Source organism: Perca flavescens, chromosome 6 (genome assembly GCF_004354835.1).
Source record: "Perca flavescens isolate YP-PL-M2 chromosome 6, PFLA_1.0, whole genome shotgun sequence".
Taxonomy (NCBI): Eukaryota; Metazoa; Chordata; class Actinopteri; order Perciformes; family Percidae; genus Perca; species Perca flavescens.
In genome coordinates, this window is record NC_041336.1 from 19,007,855 (window position 1) to 19,026,071 (window position 18,217).

The 18,217-nt window shown below is 42.5% G+C and overlaps 1 protein-coding gene across 1 annotated transcript; it reads right to left on the minus strand.

Moving 5' to 3' along the window:
- Window positions 1-2,323: 2,323 nt before the first annotated feature.
- efna1b (ephrin-A1b) lies at window positions 2,324-13,757 on the minus strand. Its single transcript, XM_028580627.1, has 4 exons — window positions 13,495-13,757; window positions 4,037-4,332; window positions 3,747-3,935; window positions 2,324-3,605 (listed from the first exon to the last, which is right to left on the minus strand). The coding sequence occupies exons 1-4, from the start codon at window positions 13,590-13,592 to the stop codon at window positions 3,484-3,486; spliced, it is 705 nt and encodes a 234-aa protein (XP_028436428.1). The 5' UTR covers window positions 13,593-13,757; the 3' UTR covers window positions 2,324-3,483.
- Between the last annotated feature and the right edge of the window lie 4,460 nt (window positions 13,758-18,217).

The following is an 18,217-nucleotide window of genomic DNA, read 5'->3' on the forward strand; positions in this document are numbered from 1 at the left end:
ACTCCTCCCTCCTGTGTCCAGCTGTCAGGACCGAGCACCAGCGCCAGTGGATGAGCCTTCCAGCGGTGCAGCCTCATCGCTCTTAGCACGCCCACGACCCTTTTTTTTACTTACACTTTTCCAAACTCTCTCAAACTTGACCTTTAACAATCTGTGATGTATAATGTTCTCCCTTCTTCTCCTCTATTTTCTTTTTGTTCTGCCTTTTAAATTTTTTTTTGCATCAGTTTGACATTTCATTTTTTCCCCTTCATCTTTAATGTCATTATTTTTAATGTCATTTCTACATAGATGCTCTTTTGTCTCTAGGTTCCTTTTCTTTTTTTGTGACAGTGTTATTTAAGTAAAATTCTTCAAGGTCCTTTAAATGCACAAAAAGTGCTTTATACAAAACGTCTACATATTTAGATACCATTTGTCCTTTCAAACATATTTTAAATGTAATTCAATAATGAATCGTCTAATAAACCAAGTCATTTAAAATTCTCAAATATATATAACAAGTACACTCATTTTTTTAGTGGTCAATAATCAAAGAAAGAAGTAGGCCTACTGTAACTGTGTTTTTACTCAAATACTCTAGGCTACTTAAAGGAACACGCCAACTTATTGAGAATTTAGCTTATTCACCGTAACCCCCAGAGTTAGACAAGTCGATATAATATATATTACTAGAATATAGTTCCCGGTTTGTTTACTGTTAGAAGATGGCTGTGTCTCATGTTACGTTGTTTTTTTGTACACGCTGTGACTATACAAATCACAACATGGAAATAGGAACATGTTGGTGTTATTTTGTCACTTTTGTCACAATTTGGAGCAGTAGGATTACTGGAACCAGTTACCTGCAGGATCTGTGCTAGGCTAAGCTAATGCTGGAACCGTCAGGCAGCGTTACAGCACGCACGGAGATGAGAAGGGTATGTATCGACTTGTCTTACTCTGGGGGTTACGGTGATTAAGCTAAATTCCCAATAAGTCGGCGTGTTCCTTTAAGTACTATTCTGAAGTGCATTTTTATAATGCTTTTGCTCCACCACATTGCAGAGGGAAATGCTGTATTATGCTTTCTTCTCTGCAACTATCTGATGGCTGTAGTTACCAAAGACATTTTGCAGATTAAGATTTTACATTAATTAACATAAAATCATGAAAATATTGCAGAGTTTTAGAGAATGTGTCCCTCCAACCGATCTGAAAGCATGAAAAAGGGGGGTTTCTGGCTCTCCAGTTTTGTGGATTTTTATTTTGGGAAATTAAGGGTTCTTGCTTACTCATTATCTGCAATTTGTGTGTTTTTATTTTTTGATGCTTGTAGATGTATCATACGAATCAATACCCTGACACTCTGATGGTTGACACATTTCACACTGGGTGCTTTTACGTTTGGTTACGTAATATACTTGAGGTCTTTTACTACATTTACCCAGGTAAAGGCTTTGAATATTTCTTCATCACCTATAACATCACCTGTTTTCTTTAGGTCATAACTGTAAATCTTACATTTGCGATCTGACTGCATTTCATGATCTTTGCATATTGCTGTATGACGTCATGATACATTACAGAGGCCACATTATCGTGAAAACCACGTTTGTTCTGTTTCATCAGGCACAAGGAAATCCTGCATTAACCTACTGCACAGAACAGATACATGGGTGCTAGATTTCTGAGGTTGTGTGATCACCTGCAGTCAAATTTAAACTATAACGTGATTATGGAAAAACAAACAACTCAGTTTTATGTCCTGGTTTTGAATGTATATGTTGCGTGGTTTTACAGGGGACGGGGAATTTTGACAGTTTTCAGTCAGCTCTGAGGTTGGCAGCTATGTAAGTGTGCACACACTGTGCTCCTCTTCATTCCAACATACCACTGTGTAGCTAAATGCTCTACAGAGTTATGTACAGAGCAGTAAAAGAAAGGGCAAAAAAAAAGAGTGCGAGCGAGGAGGCGAGAGTGACACCTTCACACCCAGTTGTCAGTTTGCTTGCGGGACTCACTCACTGCACTATCCCGTTCTCTCACTCCTTCATCATCCCTTACTCGGTTCTCATGTTTGGTTTTCAGACTGTGAAATCTAAGCCAGGGCAAGCCGTTTCACCAGGGATGAAAGACGGGAGAGGGCAGGGAAGAGGAGATGAGAACAGATGTTGGGAAAGACCTGGGGGTGAGAATGTGGAGGGGGCTGGAGAGATTTCATCGGACGGGAGATGGATAGCTTTGCCAAAATATTGTGTCATCCATCAAAATCTCAATGACGTCAGCGGGACATAAAGACTCAAAATAAATGTCATGAGAGCTAATAAAAAACAGACAGAAATTTTCATTACGGCACTTTTTTTGTTTATTTCACTAAAGATTTTTTTCACATCTTAAAACAGTTTCTTATAGTTATCTTTATATACACATTTACATATAAACATATACAAAATGACACTGGCATATTTAGCAATAAAACAAACAAATGTAAATGTATTCTGGGAAGTCCCTTCAGTTTGAGGTTTGACAATGTGCAAGTGGAATCACATCTGCACATCAGCCAGTGTACCATGTACAGTAGAATGAGTGAATAAGTACTGAAGAAGCTCAGCTCCCTGAACCCCCTGTGCATTTTAAAATGTATCTCATAGTATGTGTCTCTTGATAAGTGGCTCTCAACCTCAGGTCACAACCCCTCAGAACATGTAGTCGACTAGTGAGGACTTGTGACCTATAATATAAATACATATTTCGAGGATCCAAATAAATTGTGGTGAATTTCTTCTAATTTTCTGAATGAAAAACTTCATCAAATGTAAAAAATAAAAAAATAAAAAAAAGCACCAAACATAACTTCACTGTTTAATCTGCGCAGCAGCATCACTTTAAGGGCTCATAAACAAAAAAGAAATAAAATAAGGTTGAGAACCAGTGGTATGACTATTTGTTTTCTTGGTTGTCTTTTTTTAAACCCCAGTGACTGCTTTTGTATGAATGTCAGTGGTTGACAGACTTGAGGAGATACAACAGGGAGCTGAGTGCTACACAACAACATGACAAAAATCCTACATAATGTATACCACTTTGGCAGTAGACGACAACATTTCCAAAACACAGAATTAATAATTTCTCTACATGTAGAGGAGGAAAAATAACATTAACAGCTGGAGATGAGGAGCGTAATGCAAATCTGTACCAGTGGTGAAAACACAGGATAATGAAGACAATGTAATCCTCTTGTCATTTTCTATTTGATTTTGATCAGTTTGCTTGCAGTTTTGTTCATGACAAAAAAAAAAAGAGTGCATCTTAAACGGTCAAAAATGTCCTCTTCTTTGGAACGATCCACGTTCCACATTCACGCAAACACACACAAACACACACAAACACACACTGACACCATGCTCGTATAAAAAAAAGTCTGTATAAAAAAAAAACATTCATGGTCCCAATGACCGGCATTGGTTTAGCATTGTCTCTGTTGTGGCGTCTTGCTCAGCCTTAGTGTAGCATCAGGGCTAATAGGACTGGGATCATGGTTAAGAAGAGAGGAAAGGAGAAAAGCTGTGCCCCTGAACTGCCGATGCTCATCTGGACGTTTGGCTCCATCACAGCAGGGTCATCTGAGGGAAAAGGGAGGGAGAGTCAGTGTTAGATTTCATCATTCAGGCATGGTAAACATTCCCAGCTGAGCTACTCTCAGACATGGTACTGCTGTGATTATTTTGCATCTGTCTGGTATTTTTCTTTAGAAGAGTCCTCACCTGCTGGGAGCCGGTTTGAGGGGTTGTGAACTCCTCCATCAGTAGGAGACTTCGCTTTTCCTCCATCAAAACTTTTGCTTGTATCTTCCGCCTTTGATTTCTCTAGATTGGTCTTTCCGGAGCCTTTCTGCCCGGCAACATCCACTCTTAGCTTTAGACACTCCTGGCCATGGTGATGCATTGGCTTGGCTGTGAAAAGTTAGAAAGAGGGGAAAGTTTTTTTTAAATACAAGAAAACTTCTCAGGATTACAATAAATTGATAAAAAAAAAAGTTATTATAGATACTTACAGATATAATAATAGCTCTCTCCCTTTCTGAACTCCTTGCCCAGGGTGAAGGGAGTAAAACGCTGGAATTTCTCAGAGAATTTCTCAGGAGCGTGGGGAGCGAACGGCCGCGAACACTCCCAACGGAGCTGGTCAAAAGAGTGAGGCTTGCACACCTCGTAGTCCTCCCTCTCCACCATGTACAGCACATAGCGCTCAGCTGCATGCGATGGCACCTCACCGTGGGTGTAGTGGGGGCAGATGATGTCCAGATAGTCGTTGATATGCACTTCCACTGTGTACTCGTCCCACAGGAAGCTGCAGGGAGACAGAAGGAAAGGAGGCGGTTTAGTCACAAATGTCTTCATCCAGCATGGCAATGTTTTTATTTCGCAAAATGAATAACATGAATAACAGAGGCAAATATTGTCAGTTAGGGTTTTGTACACGTTTTCAGCACCCACACCCTGACAGCTTGGCTCATACAAAACACTTGTAAAGAAAAGAAATGAGGGCTAATCACACATAGACACGCGCAGCAGCAGCAACAAACAGGCTTACTCACAGGAATAACACGTTAACACACGTTACTATGCCTGTATAGGGTGGAGGTCAGTTAACATGTGAGAGTGTTTGTGTTGACGTGTTTCAGTGTGCTCGTCATAGTGACAGAATTATAAAGAGCAGGCCGGACTTGTTCACAGACGTAAAAACACGCCTAGAAACTCAAAAGGCCCTACCACCATCCCACTCACACAACGTCCTGCTCTCTTCCCTCATTTTGCCTTCAGCAGACATTCACTTCTCACCTGCTTACAAGACCTCCCAATCTCTCTTTTCACCTTCTCTGCTAGTCCACTTTTCTATCTGTACAGCCCAGTGTCTCTTTTTAAACTGTTTCTGTCTCACTGGTTTCTTCACCTGATGTTTGTCCATCGGTGTCAAAGCTCCTGTTGTGACTCCTCACACTAATTTGCTGTCTCTATCTGAATCTGTCATTTCCTCAAAGACAGAGACAGAGTGGGTGGAGACAGTCAGACTGTCGCTGTCTTTTCATCTTTGCCCTTCATTTAGTTTTACGGCTCTTTTCGAGCCTCCCTGTCTCCTTTTTGCTCACTTCCTATGGTTGTTTAGTGTCCTAAGGAGAGATGACAAAGATGGTGAAAAATAAATAGAAATCCTGCACATTAGTGGAATTCAGGCGTTTTTCAGAGTTGTTAAATTTCCACCTCAGTAGTGCTTTAACTTATTTTTAATAAATAGTTACGACTCACAGAGAAACTGATTTGTAGGGGCAAAAGGGGAGAAATAATTTAGTTTCTTATCTTTCAGTTTCACATAACTAATATGTATTTCTTTTTAAACATGATGCAGGTGAGGCAGTGCTATGCTGCAATGTGTGCTGTGCGTACTTGCTGGCATGTTGCTACTGCTATAAAATCAGCCAAAAGCCAGTAGGTGAAGAAAGATTGATACTTGCGCAATACAGTATTCTTATTACATCCTCGGAGGTAACACGCTCTAATCCTCACATCTAATCTGTGTTTAAACTGAATGACCGTGTGTGGATGCTTGTGTTTGATGTGTTGTAGAGAGTGAAAGTGACACGAAAACAGCTCCTGTGTGTCTGCCATTGTTTATGTGTGCTGTGAGTGTGCCCCGGCATCAAAGCGTGGGACGTGGTGGCCCCGACCCCCCCGGCCCTGTTGTTGTGGTTCCTGTTAGGACCCCCTGGCCATGTCACAGACACACTGGCTCCAAACGTGGGCCTCTAACCCCTCCTTCCTGCCTCTCTATGTTTTTGTGTGTGTGTGTGTGTGTGTGTGTGTGTGTATCGGTTAGCGCTGACCTACCTATCAAAACATGCTTTGTTAGCTGAGCACAGCTCTACACTTGTTATCCAGGGCTAACCGGCTGATCACCACCTTCCACTTGCATGCTCTCTCTCTCAGAAAAGGTTCTTTGTACGTGTGTACACTGCTGTGTAGGCGTGCACGCCTTTGTCTGTGTGTAAATGTGTGTGTTTGCGAGGGCAAGTGTTTCAGTGAAAGGAAAAGAGACTGTAGCAGCCTTAATTGGCCAAATACTCTCTACTCTCGTTTTGTTCCTTTCTGCTCTGTTTTCTTTGAGTCAGACCAGTAATAACAGAGTTGGGGAAAACAAGGCACTTTGAAATCTCTAGTTGTTCCCTCCAAAGTAAAGAGTAGTTTCAAATTGTATGGGATACACCTTTTTCCCACACTGTGTCCTTGTCAGTGGCCTGGTCGACCTCTGCATGAAAACACAGGCTTGTCAAAAGCCAACAAAACAGATTCTGTTGCTAATTTCATTCACTACTCATGCTTTTAAGAAAACTCTCCTTTCATCCTTATTTTCACCTTCTCATTTCCCCCTCCTCCTCCTCTCATCCATTGGTCTGGCTAATTAAAAGCTGTTAGGGGTCTGGGGCCAACGTGTTCTCTAGAAAAGGAATGAATAGGCTGTAATTATACCCTTTCCCCCCAGAAAGACAGAATGCCTGAAGGCTACAGGGCCCCTTCAATCCCTGTACCTTGCCCCATGTGGAGTTTTCACTACCCTGAGTGCTGTGGATGTGTGTGTTATATGTGTGCTCATATGACTGTCAATGTATTTTATTGGTTTCACAGTTGCATTTGGATTGTCCATTTTTGTTTATGCTTGAAATAGTCTTTTTTTTTAATCTTTATCCAACCTTAACTCAAGGAACTGGAAAAGCCCAGTGATGCCTGTTGAACTAGGTCAGAGTTTTACAGCGCAGACCCGTGTCTTTCCCTCAATCCTCCTGGCTCCCTCTACTTTACGTTTCACTCATCAAAGCTCGCCACTACTGGAGACTCTTGTATCTCTCTGCCTACTCTCTGTCTACTCTCGCCTCTGACTGACAGTTCTCAGGAGAGTGAGAGTCGCATTAAAGTGATAGCTATGTCGTATGTGAGAGTGAGAGCCAGGTGTGTTAGTTGTGACAAACCTACTTTCCACACAGTGTGTTCTTCCCATGTGTTAGTTTGTCTGTGTGTGTGTGTGTGTGTGTGTGTGTGTGTGTGTGTGTGTGTGTGTGTGTGTGTGTGTGTGTGTGTGTGTGTGATGGTTTTCATGGGAGATGGATTCTCAGAAGACCCTTATTCAGGGCGTCTCATGCCCCGGGCTCATGAGCACATCTGTTTATCAAGGCCTGCTGAAGCCTCTTGTGTGTTTGAGTGTGTGTGTGTGTGTGTGTGTGTGTGTGTGTGTTTGCATGTGTGTTTTCTTGCATATGACTGAGGTGTGGGTAAACAGCGAGGGTTGAAGGTGGCTGTAGTCTTTCTTCCTCTCTGCCGCATACAGGTCATCTCTCACTACAGAGCTACTCTTGCTTTTGCGTCACAAGGCAAGTTGTGTATGTGTGTGTGTTATAAGGGTATAAAAGAGTTGGGACAGTAGGTGAATTTTTCGACACTTGGCCTCCTTACTTAAGCTTTGAAGTCTTGCCATTGTCCTTGCACTGCTCATACCACCTTCCATTTTCTTTTTTCCTGCCATCCCTCTTTTCTTTTCATCTTCTCCCTGCTGTCCAGCAATTTGTCCCCCAAGCCCTTACTGGTTTCGGTCAAACAACTGACGTAGGAACTCTGTCTTTCCCTCTGGGAAGTGGTTCAAGCTGGCAGCTGGGTCAAAGGGGTTAGAGTTCAGGGTTGCAACTTCTCACACACGCTACCATCTGAGTCAGCACTGAAGATATTTGTTTCACGGAGCGAGTCAGCACCACTTAAACACTAAACAGATGCACCCCCCCACCATTTGCTCTGCAGGTAATCAGTAGTAAGTGTGCACACGCTGGAATGTCACAACGACGGGGGGGCTGCGTTTTAGATGGTTTACTATGTTCTCACAAGGCACACTCATCAAATTTCCAGTCACACTCTCACACACTTTTACTTTGACGTGTACATTTAATACCCCATTAATTTGCTGTGGTATGGCAGATTCACACCTCCTTTCACACAGGCCGAGGAGCTGTCAGTGGATCTAATTGGGTTTAGCTGCTCACTAGTGGGATACTCCATTATAGCCTATCTAATTTACATTGAAAAGTCTTTCTATATTAGCTTCCAATGTTATCTACCTTCATTCTTCCTCCAACTCATTGTCTTGCAATAAGAAACCCAATAGGAATTCTTCCTCTACTAGGCACCAATACAATATTCTGTCCCTACTTGGATTATAAATCCAGCACTCATCTCTGTAGTTTCTACAGCATGCAAATCTGTGCTTATACTGCATATGCATGCATCATATAGTTAAGACACTGAGAGTCCTTTTGGCCCTTTGCAAGATGAGCTTTTAAAATTGTCAACCCTGCCGTTTCTCACTTATTCAATTCCAATCTTCACCCCTCCCTTCATCCATCACTGTCTACTCTCTCCTCCCTCTGTCTGCCTCTCCTTTATTCTTCCAAAATCAGCCCATCCCCCTCTCCCTCGCCTCTATTTTCTCCTGTCTCTTAACGCTGACATAATATACCAGCGCTCTTCATCCAGGCTAATTTCTCAACAAAAATCCCTTTCTCCAGTTCACCCTTCTCTCACCCTGCACCCCGGGCTCTACTCCTCCTCCTCCTCCTCTCTGCCCCCAAAATCTTTTCACCCTTTATTCCTTTTTATAGCCTCCCATTCTGTCTATGATGAATAGAGGAAGGCCAAATGGTATCATGCTTGGTTTAATATGTTTTGGGGTCACAGAGAGTTAATCTGTGTGCCTGTGTCTGTCTTGTCTAGCTGAGAGAGGGGGGAAAAGTTCAGTAACTTGTAAGAATGTACATTAAAGAGTCAACTTGTCGAATTTGAAAATGGTCTTGAATTAACTGTGGAAAAAAATCCTCAAAATCCTCCAGCAGAAGTCCATCTGACAGAAATATGGTGCTAATAGTGCCCTTTAGAGGGCGATAGTGGGCTATTAGTGGACAGCAAAGCCAAGGTTTGTATGAAATGCTATGAATGAGCAGTGTATATACACACACACACACACACACACACACACACACACACACACACACACGCTTGCCCACACATACTACGATAACGCAAAGGCAAGCCTCTCTTGGCAGAGCCGAGGCTAAGAGGTTTCTCTGTCCTCCTCCGGTGGAAAACTACTGGGGCCAAAACAGAGGAAGGTCTGTGAGAAAGAGGGGGACCGATGGAGGGAAGGGAGGAAGTCTGGACCACAGATAAGGAAGCAAGAGGAAGAGCAGAGATAAAACAGAGGTACATGGATACCAGGACAGTGGAGAGACCTGAGACACAGATACAAAGTATTTGTGTGTAAACTTAAGTATGTTAGGTAAGAGTACAGTTATATCAGCAGTGAATACACACAAATCCTTCTGATATTAAATGGGCATAGATGCATAGCAAGCTACATGGAGATGTCGTATAGTGCTTGTAATTGATTGTTCTACTGTAGGATTGATTCCATCTGGGGGACTGATGTGAATGGGAGCCCACTGTGACATCTACAGGTTTAAGTAAAAAAATAAAAAGAAATAATATATATATTGTATATAATAACCCACCAACCCAGATACACACATACAGATTAGAGAGGACATAGCGTAATGAAACAGACAGAAGTTACATCACAGGATCACAGAGGCATAAATATACATAGAATGAAGACGGCAGGATGATGGTTTTGTGTCTATGGGTCAGATGGTCAGATTACAAGCTGTGTGTTCTCATTCTGGTGAGATTAGAGGCTAACATCCAGACGGGACAGGGGGTGGGGAGGGCTAAATAATGAGTCGAAAGAGAGACAGAGTGAGGCAACACTATGTATAAAATGTACAAGTTAAGGGTGTGTGTATACCCCTTATATATATATATATATATATATATATAAGGGGTGGGGGGGTGGACTCATCCTCCAGGCCACATGTACGTGTCAAGGCAGCCCCGGCTGCTTCAATAACAGCAAAGGCAGACAGTGCCAGACAGCGACGAAGATACACAGACTATTACATTACACCAAACTCCTGATAAAGATATTTGCTCAGATACCGGGAGCATAAGAAATAAACTCAGGCCACTCTGGATTTACAAAAGCAGCCAAATAACACAGAAATAGTGGATATAAAGGAGACTGTGTTAATAACTTTAACATTCATGCAGAAAACTAGAGATCACTAAATAGAGAGAAAAAAACATGGAGGGCTTGGGGCCACAGTCTGGGAGGAGACCATGCTGTTAAAGAGAAGAAAAGGAGTGAAGATGGGGAGAGGAACAGACAGGTACAGTGAGAGAAAAACACACACACACACACACACACACACACACACACACACACACACACACACACACACACACACACACAAACACACACACACACACACACACAGCTGACAGAGTTGAGTATAGTAACAGCAGGGAGGAATGCTGGCTGTAGCTAATATTAACATCCAAGTTCTCCCTCTTGCCCCCCAGTGTGTGTTAGTGTGAGTCACACATTTATCATGTCTCGGTAAGACTGCTTACGGTAAGAGCCACTCCTTATTTTAAGTTATCTGACGTTGGGACACACACACACACTAACAATCACGTACTCTCCCTCCACAACAAAAACAAAATCACTTCCCGTTAAAAGCTGGTAAAGTCAGCACAAGTTCAAACTCTCTCTTTCACACATACACAGACACACACACACACACACACACACACACACACACACACACACACATGATCGACACAGGCAGAGACACGTAGTGTAAAAACAAGACCAGACCAGTCACCAGACTGAGAAAAACATGCCTCTCCACCTGTCATGTAGGACAACAGTACACACACGAACACACAGTATCAAATCCTTGCAGGACATGAAGTACGAGATTACATTTTGTTGCACTGACAAGTTGATAAAAATCAAACACACGCCTACGTGTTTAAAGAAAGACACACACACACACACACACACACACACACACACACCTAAGCTGCTGCCAGTGTACTTGTATCATGTCTACAGTATACTACCCAACATGAATGGCCAGACTGCTGCCATCTGGTCACTGTCCTCCATCTAAGACAAATCACTGCTGCTCACAATCAGACCAAGAATCAATTAGCATCAATTATGCACGGCCCACTGCGGTCAGAGCCCTGCTGATTGATCAACACGAGCCTAAACAGGTGACTGATTGATCACTGGGGAACGGTTTGGGGCAGGTGGGCTTTTAGCTGGAAAGCAGGAAACCAGAAGACAAGATAGATGATGGAGAAAGAGAGAGCCAGAGAAAGAAGTGAGAAAAGGAAAGAGGAAAGGGGGAGGTAAAGGGGTCTGTAAATGAGGGATTATGGAAGAGTAATGGAGATTAGGCTGTTACTATGTGGAAAAAAAATAATATGAGTGTCATGTGGGGGTCAGACGATAATGGCTTCACTTTAGCTTTTAGCTGCCATTATCCTCCTGATAAAATATGACTGTCGCTGACTTTCTGAGAAACTCTATTTCCTTGTAAAGTGAACAATGGAGAATGAGAAAGCAAAAGGTCTTGGTTCAACAGAAATATGGCAGATATAAGAGTACAAGTAGAATAGCTACATGTTTGTGATGTGTCAATTGTTGCATGGGTCAGTTCATGTCTCTCTGTATCAGTTTAGATTTGTATGTCATCCAGCAAAAGGGATTAGAGTTATATTTACGATTTGTCTTCTGGTTACACAACTCAGAAATAGTCAAGGTCTAGATTAGAGACAGCAGACCACCCGGTCTCTGCTTTCTTTTTGTCTTTTTTATTTGAACTAAAACTTAAAGCTCCATTTTACTCTTTTATCCAGACCAAAAAGCCTCTGGTTTCACATTTCCTCTCTACCTGTTCTTGCTGTCTCACCTGAGTTCCTCTCCCTGTGTGTGGTGACTCAGGTGTAAAACTCAGATGGGTTAAACCCGGGCCAGTGAGTCACACATGGACTAATCCATGACACAAGCACTGATCATGAGGACAAGACTTTCCATTAGAATCCTTATCCAATTATCAGGACAATTTCTTGTTGCAGGGGCTCTTTTTCTTTTTTTTTAGTCCAGCGTCTATTGTCATTCTTAAAGGGCAATTAGAAAGCCTGTAATGTAATTAAGACAAGACTAAAAGGCCATAATGGCTTTTGCCCTTGTTTAGTCTCGGTGGCGGATTTTAATCGACCTATCTCGGTAGCAGAGGAGCGGGGACCGTCCTTCTGTTTCAGCTCGGTTATAAAATAATACAGTCTTTCAAGCGCGAGGGATCACTTGCTGCACGCTAAAAGCTCAATAAATCGCGCTGCGATATTGCGCGTCTGTCAAGCTCCATCGATCCCTCTGAGTGGTCGGATAGCATTACATTTCTGACCTCAAAACTAAATAATCAGCAATAAGTGCCACACGCACGCACGCACGCACACACACAGACACACACACACACACACAGTGCGTCTCACTATCTTTGTGGGGACCTATCATTGACATAATGCATTCCCTAGCCCCTTCTAACCTTAACCATCCCAACTTAATGCCTAACCTTAACCCTTACCCTCACCCTAACCATAACCTAATTATATCCCTAATCCTAACCTAAAAGTCTTTAATGTTGTGGGGTCCAGCATTTTGGCCCCACAAAGCTGTCCGGACCCCACAAGTATACTGTATTCCCGGATTTTGGACCCCACGAATGTGGTTAAACGAGAACACACACACACACACACACACACACACACACACACACACACACACACACACACACACACACACACACACACACACACACACTATATTTTCCCCAATGAAAAAACACTTCAACATACTGAGTTTTGATGTGGTATCTCTATAGAACTGAATGCGAAATAAACCCACTGATGTATTTTCATTTATAGACTTTCCATTAATGCACACATTGCACACAGGTGCAGACCCCACAGACAGCGTCATTGGCCAAGTTCATACTCGTCAGTCTATGTTCTACTATTAGAGTATGTCTGTGTCTATGTGTTGCGGTTAAATATAGTGGTGAATCTGTCCATCTGTCTAGGCATCCGCTCACAATCTTCTGTTTTTACACCCCGCTGCTGCTGTATTATAGTCTAATACCCTGATCCCAATCCTGTTACGCGAGTTTAAAAGGGACTATACACCTTAAACGTCACATGAACCTTTAATTGCCACATGAATGAAAACAACAACACGCTTAGTTGTAGCCGTTTAGCGTGGGCAGCCTGTCATGACACAGGGGACAATGCGGACTATAGGCTCAAACTTTACAAGAGAGTAGAAAATCATATCCACTCGCATCTCGAGACACAAAGTCAAACAGACAGGGCAATGAGTGAGTGAAAACTTCAGGCACACACACACACACACACACACACACACACACACACACACACACACACACACACACACACACACACACACACACACACACACACACATCGCACAACAGCAGATCAGATAAGCACTTACTTCGGGTTCGTGCTGTTCCAGTAGACGCTGTGTCTCTCCGCAGAGGCGAACCAAGCACCGATGCTCAACGCCAAACACACCAGACACACCAAATCCATATCTTCTCTTCTCCACAGGAACCTCACCAAGTAAAACTAGTACAAGCGATGAATAGAAATTCTTCTGTTATTAAATATTTAAATGCGCGCACGGAAAACAACCGTGGATTTTACGCTCCTAGAGTAGTAATCAAGGCAGTTCAAAGTGATGCAGGACACCAAACACTGTTGCAACTCTTGACTGGTTCACAGAAGCGCAACTTGTCTGTTTTGTCAGACAGTGACTCCACCCCTCGATGATGTGCCAGCCAATAGGCTAATCTGAATGCCCCACGGCAGCCGCTGGAGACGCTCCGGCTGTTCGCACTTTACACCAGGAACACAGAAAAACAAAAAAACAACTCTACAAGAACTATAATAGCGTCGTAGAAGCGTAATAAATACATATGTCAATGTGGAATATTAGGGTGTTAAGAAACGGAATTAAATATGAGGGGTCCTTTAGGTCATAGCCTATATCAAGAATGCATGCACATACTCCAAAATACTGAAAAACATAACTCTACAGCGTTGTTTATTTTAAGAATTATGAGCTGTCAACAGGTTTGATCAGATGTTAAATGAAATCAATTAGGAGAATATAAGGGAATATGTACCATACAAGGAAATTCATAAAAATCTAATTATAAAAATGGCAGAGGTGATAGAGGTATATTCAGATAATTTACTTAAGTACCATGTTATAAAAAAGTCTATTACAAGTAAAGGTCCTTCACTAAAAAACATACAGAAGCTGCGAAATGTGCTTAAAGTATGTATGTATTGAGATGTACTAAAGGATCAGTATTACAGTTATATGGCAGCCTATATTATTATTATTATTATTATTATTATTATTATTATTATTATTATTATTATCATTATACTTACATAATTTTGCAGAATGGCCTCTGTAAGTGTAATAATTTAATGTTATTGTAGCTTTTAAAGATAAGTAATGGAGTAAAAAGTACAACATTCCCCTCTGAAATGTTGTGCAGTATGTACTGTATACAAAGTAGCATTAAATTGAAATGCTCAAGTAAAGTACTTTCTACCACTGAAAAATGTATCATTCATTTTAATAATTAATTTAAATGAATTCCTACAGCCATTGTGTTATGTTGGTGTCTGTTTTAGTAATTGTGTGTTTTGTGTTGTAACACTTAATGTGTTGCTGTTGAGCTGTGTTGTGTTGTGATGTACTGCATGTTGCAATTATATTGTGCTGAGTTGCTGGGTTGTTATTATGCAATGTAATACTAGTTTGTCAACTTGCATTTTTGTTTGTATTGTGTTTGTTGTTTTGGACTTAAAAACTGAGCTGTAAATATAGTGCAGCACTAATGCTGCAGAGACAGATATACCTAAATATATTATATACTGATGTGATTTTGGCTCTGGTTGTCCCAGTAGTTGTGTTTCAGTAACTTGACCCTAACCCTCTGCAGAGAGCTGTTCTTACAGGCTGTTGTTGTCCAGGCAAGCTGGTGTACTGATTACGTTTTGTCAGATAGTAAAGAATTATTACCGTCTTATCAGCCAGTCTAATCCTGAACCTTTGCTCAGCCTCGTCCCTAGACAGGTACCTTTAGAAAACAACCTCACAGATGGAGTGGATAAAGTCCAGACCACAGGGTGTCAGCGGGATTGCGGCCCCGAGCAGGAGAGGGCTTCCCTCGGGCAGGGATGGAGCCCAGCCTGGGCTGGTGGTTCAGAGCTCCAGAGCTTCAGGGAAACAGGAGCATTGTGTGTGTGTGTGTGTGTGTGTGTGTGTGTGTGTGTGCAGACAAGTGCTGAGTGTCTGACTGTCCCTAGGCTTGGCTGGGCAAGCAGACACACGTCCTGGCACTCTGAGTGGATCACACACACACACACACACAGTGACTTTAGACTCCGTAGGGGGGGTTAATCACAGCTGAGGGAGCTTTTCCGTTCTATAATGTCTCCCAAAAAATGAGGGGAAAAGGAGGAGGAAGAGGGGGGATTTGAAGTGAACTAAGACATGATAAAGAATAATGGGAACAAGTCGAGTTTATGATTAATTCTCCTTCTGCAAAAACCTATGGATGGTTTCATATATACACGCCGCTATTCCTGTAATGCCCATCTTCTTTCACTTAGCTCTACTGACACTAGAAACTGCTTTATGTATTGATTTCCTCTAAGGAATGTCTGAAATGCAAATACTATTGCAGCAGCTCCAAAACAAGACTTCAGACTACCAGCAACAGGAAGCTCCACTTCTCACTCATACACAACACAAGGAGTGACTGTCCATCGTTGCCAGCAGACTTCCGCTGCTCAAACATGTATCACATCTCCTTGTGATACATGCATGTATGTACACATAACCAACCATGTTGCAAGACAGAAACACATATTTAGAAAATCACAGCCCACAAACACACCTCCTCTCTTGCTGCTTCTGCAGCCAAGAGTCAGATAGGGGAGATCTCCTATGTTTGCATGTATGCAAACACACAGTTAGAAACGCGCACGCAAACAAACATTTAAATCTTCTCTGCAGGAAACCACGGATGACTCAGTAAGACTTAATCCTCCCACAGGCACACAGATACACAGACAGAGAAGACCAGGGCTTCTGTGAGTGATGGTAAAGCAGAGAAAAGTTGATGGCTCAGAAAAGAAACTCACAGAAAAAGTGTTTGAGACGATGGAAAGCTCGACAGCTCTAAAGTGGATTAAAGGAAGATTGGGGAAGACCTGACAGCCATACAAACCTCTCAGCAAACGGAATCCGCCTTGTTTATTTCCTAGGGACTTGTCTCCAGGCGTCACAGTATCGTGCCATGAGAATCTATGGAAATCCCACAATTACATAACTTGCATAATTACGTAGAAGAAAAGACAGAGAGCATATGGAGCTACCTGCACCTGGCAATGCCTGATTCAATTCCACTCAACCTTAGAAAATTTGTTTTATTTTTTATCAGAGGAGAACATGTAGAAGAGTTTTGGGGAGTGGAGACATATATACAACAAAAACAGATAGTGTCAGAGTAAGAAGAAAAGTATCAGTCCAGCTAGAATAAATGTTTTGAAAAGAGGGGTTAAAGGCAAGGCAATTTCAGATATGGTGGAGACAGCTATTTAGAAAAAGAGACAGAGTCCCTTAAGCCTATTACATTTTCAGTCGTCTCTCTTCCACTTCTTCTTCTCCACTCATCCTGTCGGCCTTAGGCGGGGATCAGAGCTGGTCAGGGATCTCTGTCTCAAGATTCGCAGAGGTTCACTGATAGACACACAGAAATATGAGGCAGGAGTGTATAAAAGAGACGAGAGAATGAATCAAAATGAAGCGGAGTGTAACTTGTGAAAGCAGGGTGTTATAGCAACACTACAAGAAACCAAACAGGGATGATAGAGAAACTGCTTTGTAGCTTTTCAGGCGAGTTTCTGAACACATCTGCCCAAACACATGCGTGTGCTTGCACAAGTTTTTATTGGAGTTTAAAGCTGTGTAGGAGGGCTCTGATCCCTGCTGCTGTCTCTGTTGTTACTGCATTAGAAAAAGAGTGAGATGTTATCTATTTCTGTTTCTTTTTGTTTTTGTCCTGGCTTTATCACGTCATCACTCGTTGTAACCTCAAGCCTCTGCATCAGCTGTTCATGTGCCATTTGTGCCTCTCCTCCTTGCCTCACCCTCAGAGAATAACCATAGCTGTTATTGGAAAAGGAAGGTCATAGGGGAGATCAACATTATGATATAATGAAAAGAGTATAAAGGGGCTTAAAGGAGCTAAATCACTGTAATATGCTCCATATTGACTCTAGTTGATCACAGATTGCAATTCAAATAGTTGCCTTTTGTTCAACCAACCTCAGTCATTACTGCTAGCTTAGGCTTGTTAACACTTGGCATTGTTTCATCTACACATGGACAGCTTGTCACCCTGCTGCCCTCTGTCCCTTTATCCCCGGCCTCCTGCGGGCCCTTGGCCCTCTGGCTCATAGCGGCACACTCCAACAAGCTGCTCCTTCTCTGGCACCACAAAGGCATGTCTCCCGGCCCCTATTCACAACCATTCATCTGAATACAGGTGGTCGCCCCATTCAAACACAGGGAAGCACACTTCTGCTTAATAGCGCTCCATGTGTCTAGATTTAGCCCGGTTGGGGGGCAAATAGGGATTCTTGCAATGACAAACTCGTAATGAGGTGGTGTTTCTTCTCTGGGCATCTTCTGGAAAGTCGCCATGGAGGCTGAGCTGTTTCCATTGTAAGCTAACAGGGTATCAAAAACAAGCCAAGGACACGCATACAAACAGAATAAAACAATGTTGCGTGTGTGTGTCAGTAGGGGGTAAATGAGCCTCCTCCCTCCCTCCTGGACTAACACTGTCTCACTATTCAGACTGCAGGAATCATTAACTCGCCCAGTCAACAGGCACACTTCACTCGTTCGCTCCCTCCCCGCCGCTATGGCCTCCTTTCTGTCTCCCAGGGACTCTCACTCCCATGCCCACACACACACAAACACACGCACACAAAAGCACAAAACAAACCCCAGTGAAATATTTAACCACGCTACTCCATTGCCTCTGCCATCATTTGTCATACTGTATCTCCTTGTCTGTCTCCCTGCCTGTTCTCTCGGCTCATCTGTTGTCTCTGCTGTCTTT

Excerpts from the sequence above, each read along its gene's own strand:
- efna1b (XM_028580627.1), bottom strand. The coding sequence starts at position 13,592 with ATGGATTTGGTGTGTCTGGTGTGTTTGGCGTTGAGCATCGGTGCTTGG. Across the intron at positions 4,333-13,494 it reads TGGAACAGCACGAACCCGAA|CTTCCTGTGGGACGAGTACA; the intron begins GTAAGTGCTTAT and ends GTCTCCCTGCAG. Across the intron at positions 3,606-3,746 it reads CTCAAACCGGCTCCCAGCAG|ATGACCCTGCTGTGATGGAG; the intron begins GTGAGGACTCTT and ends CTTTTCCCTCAG.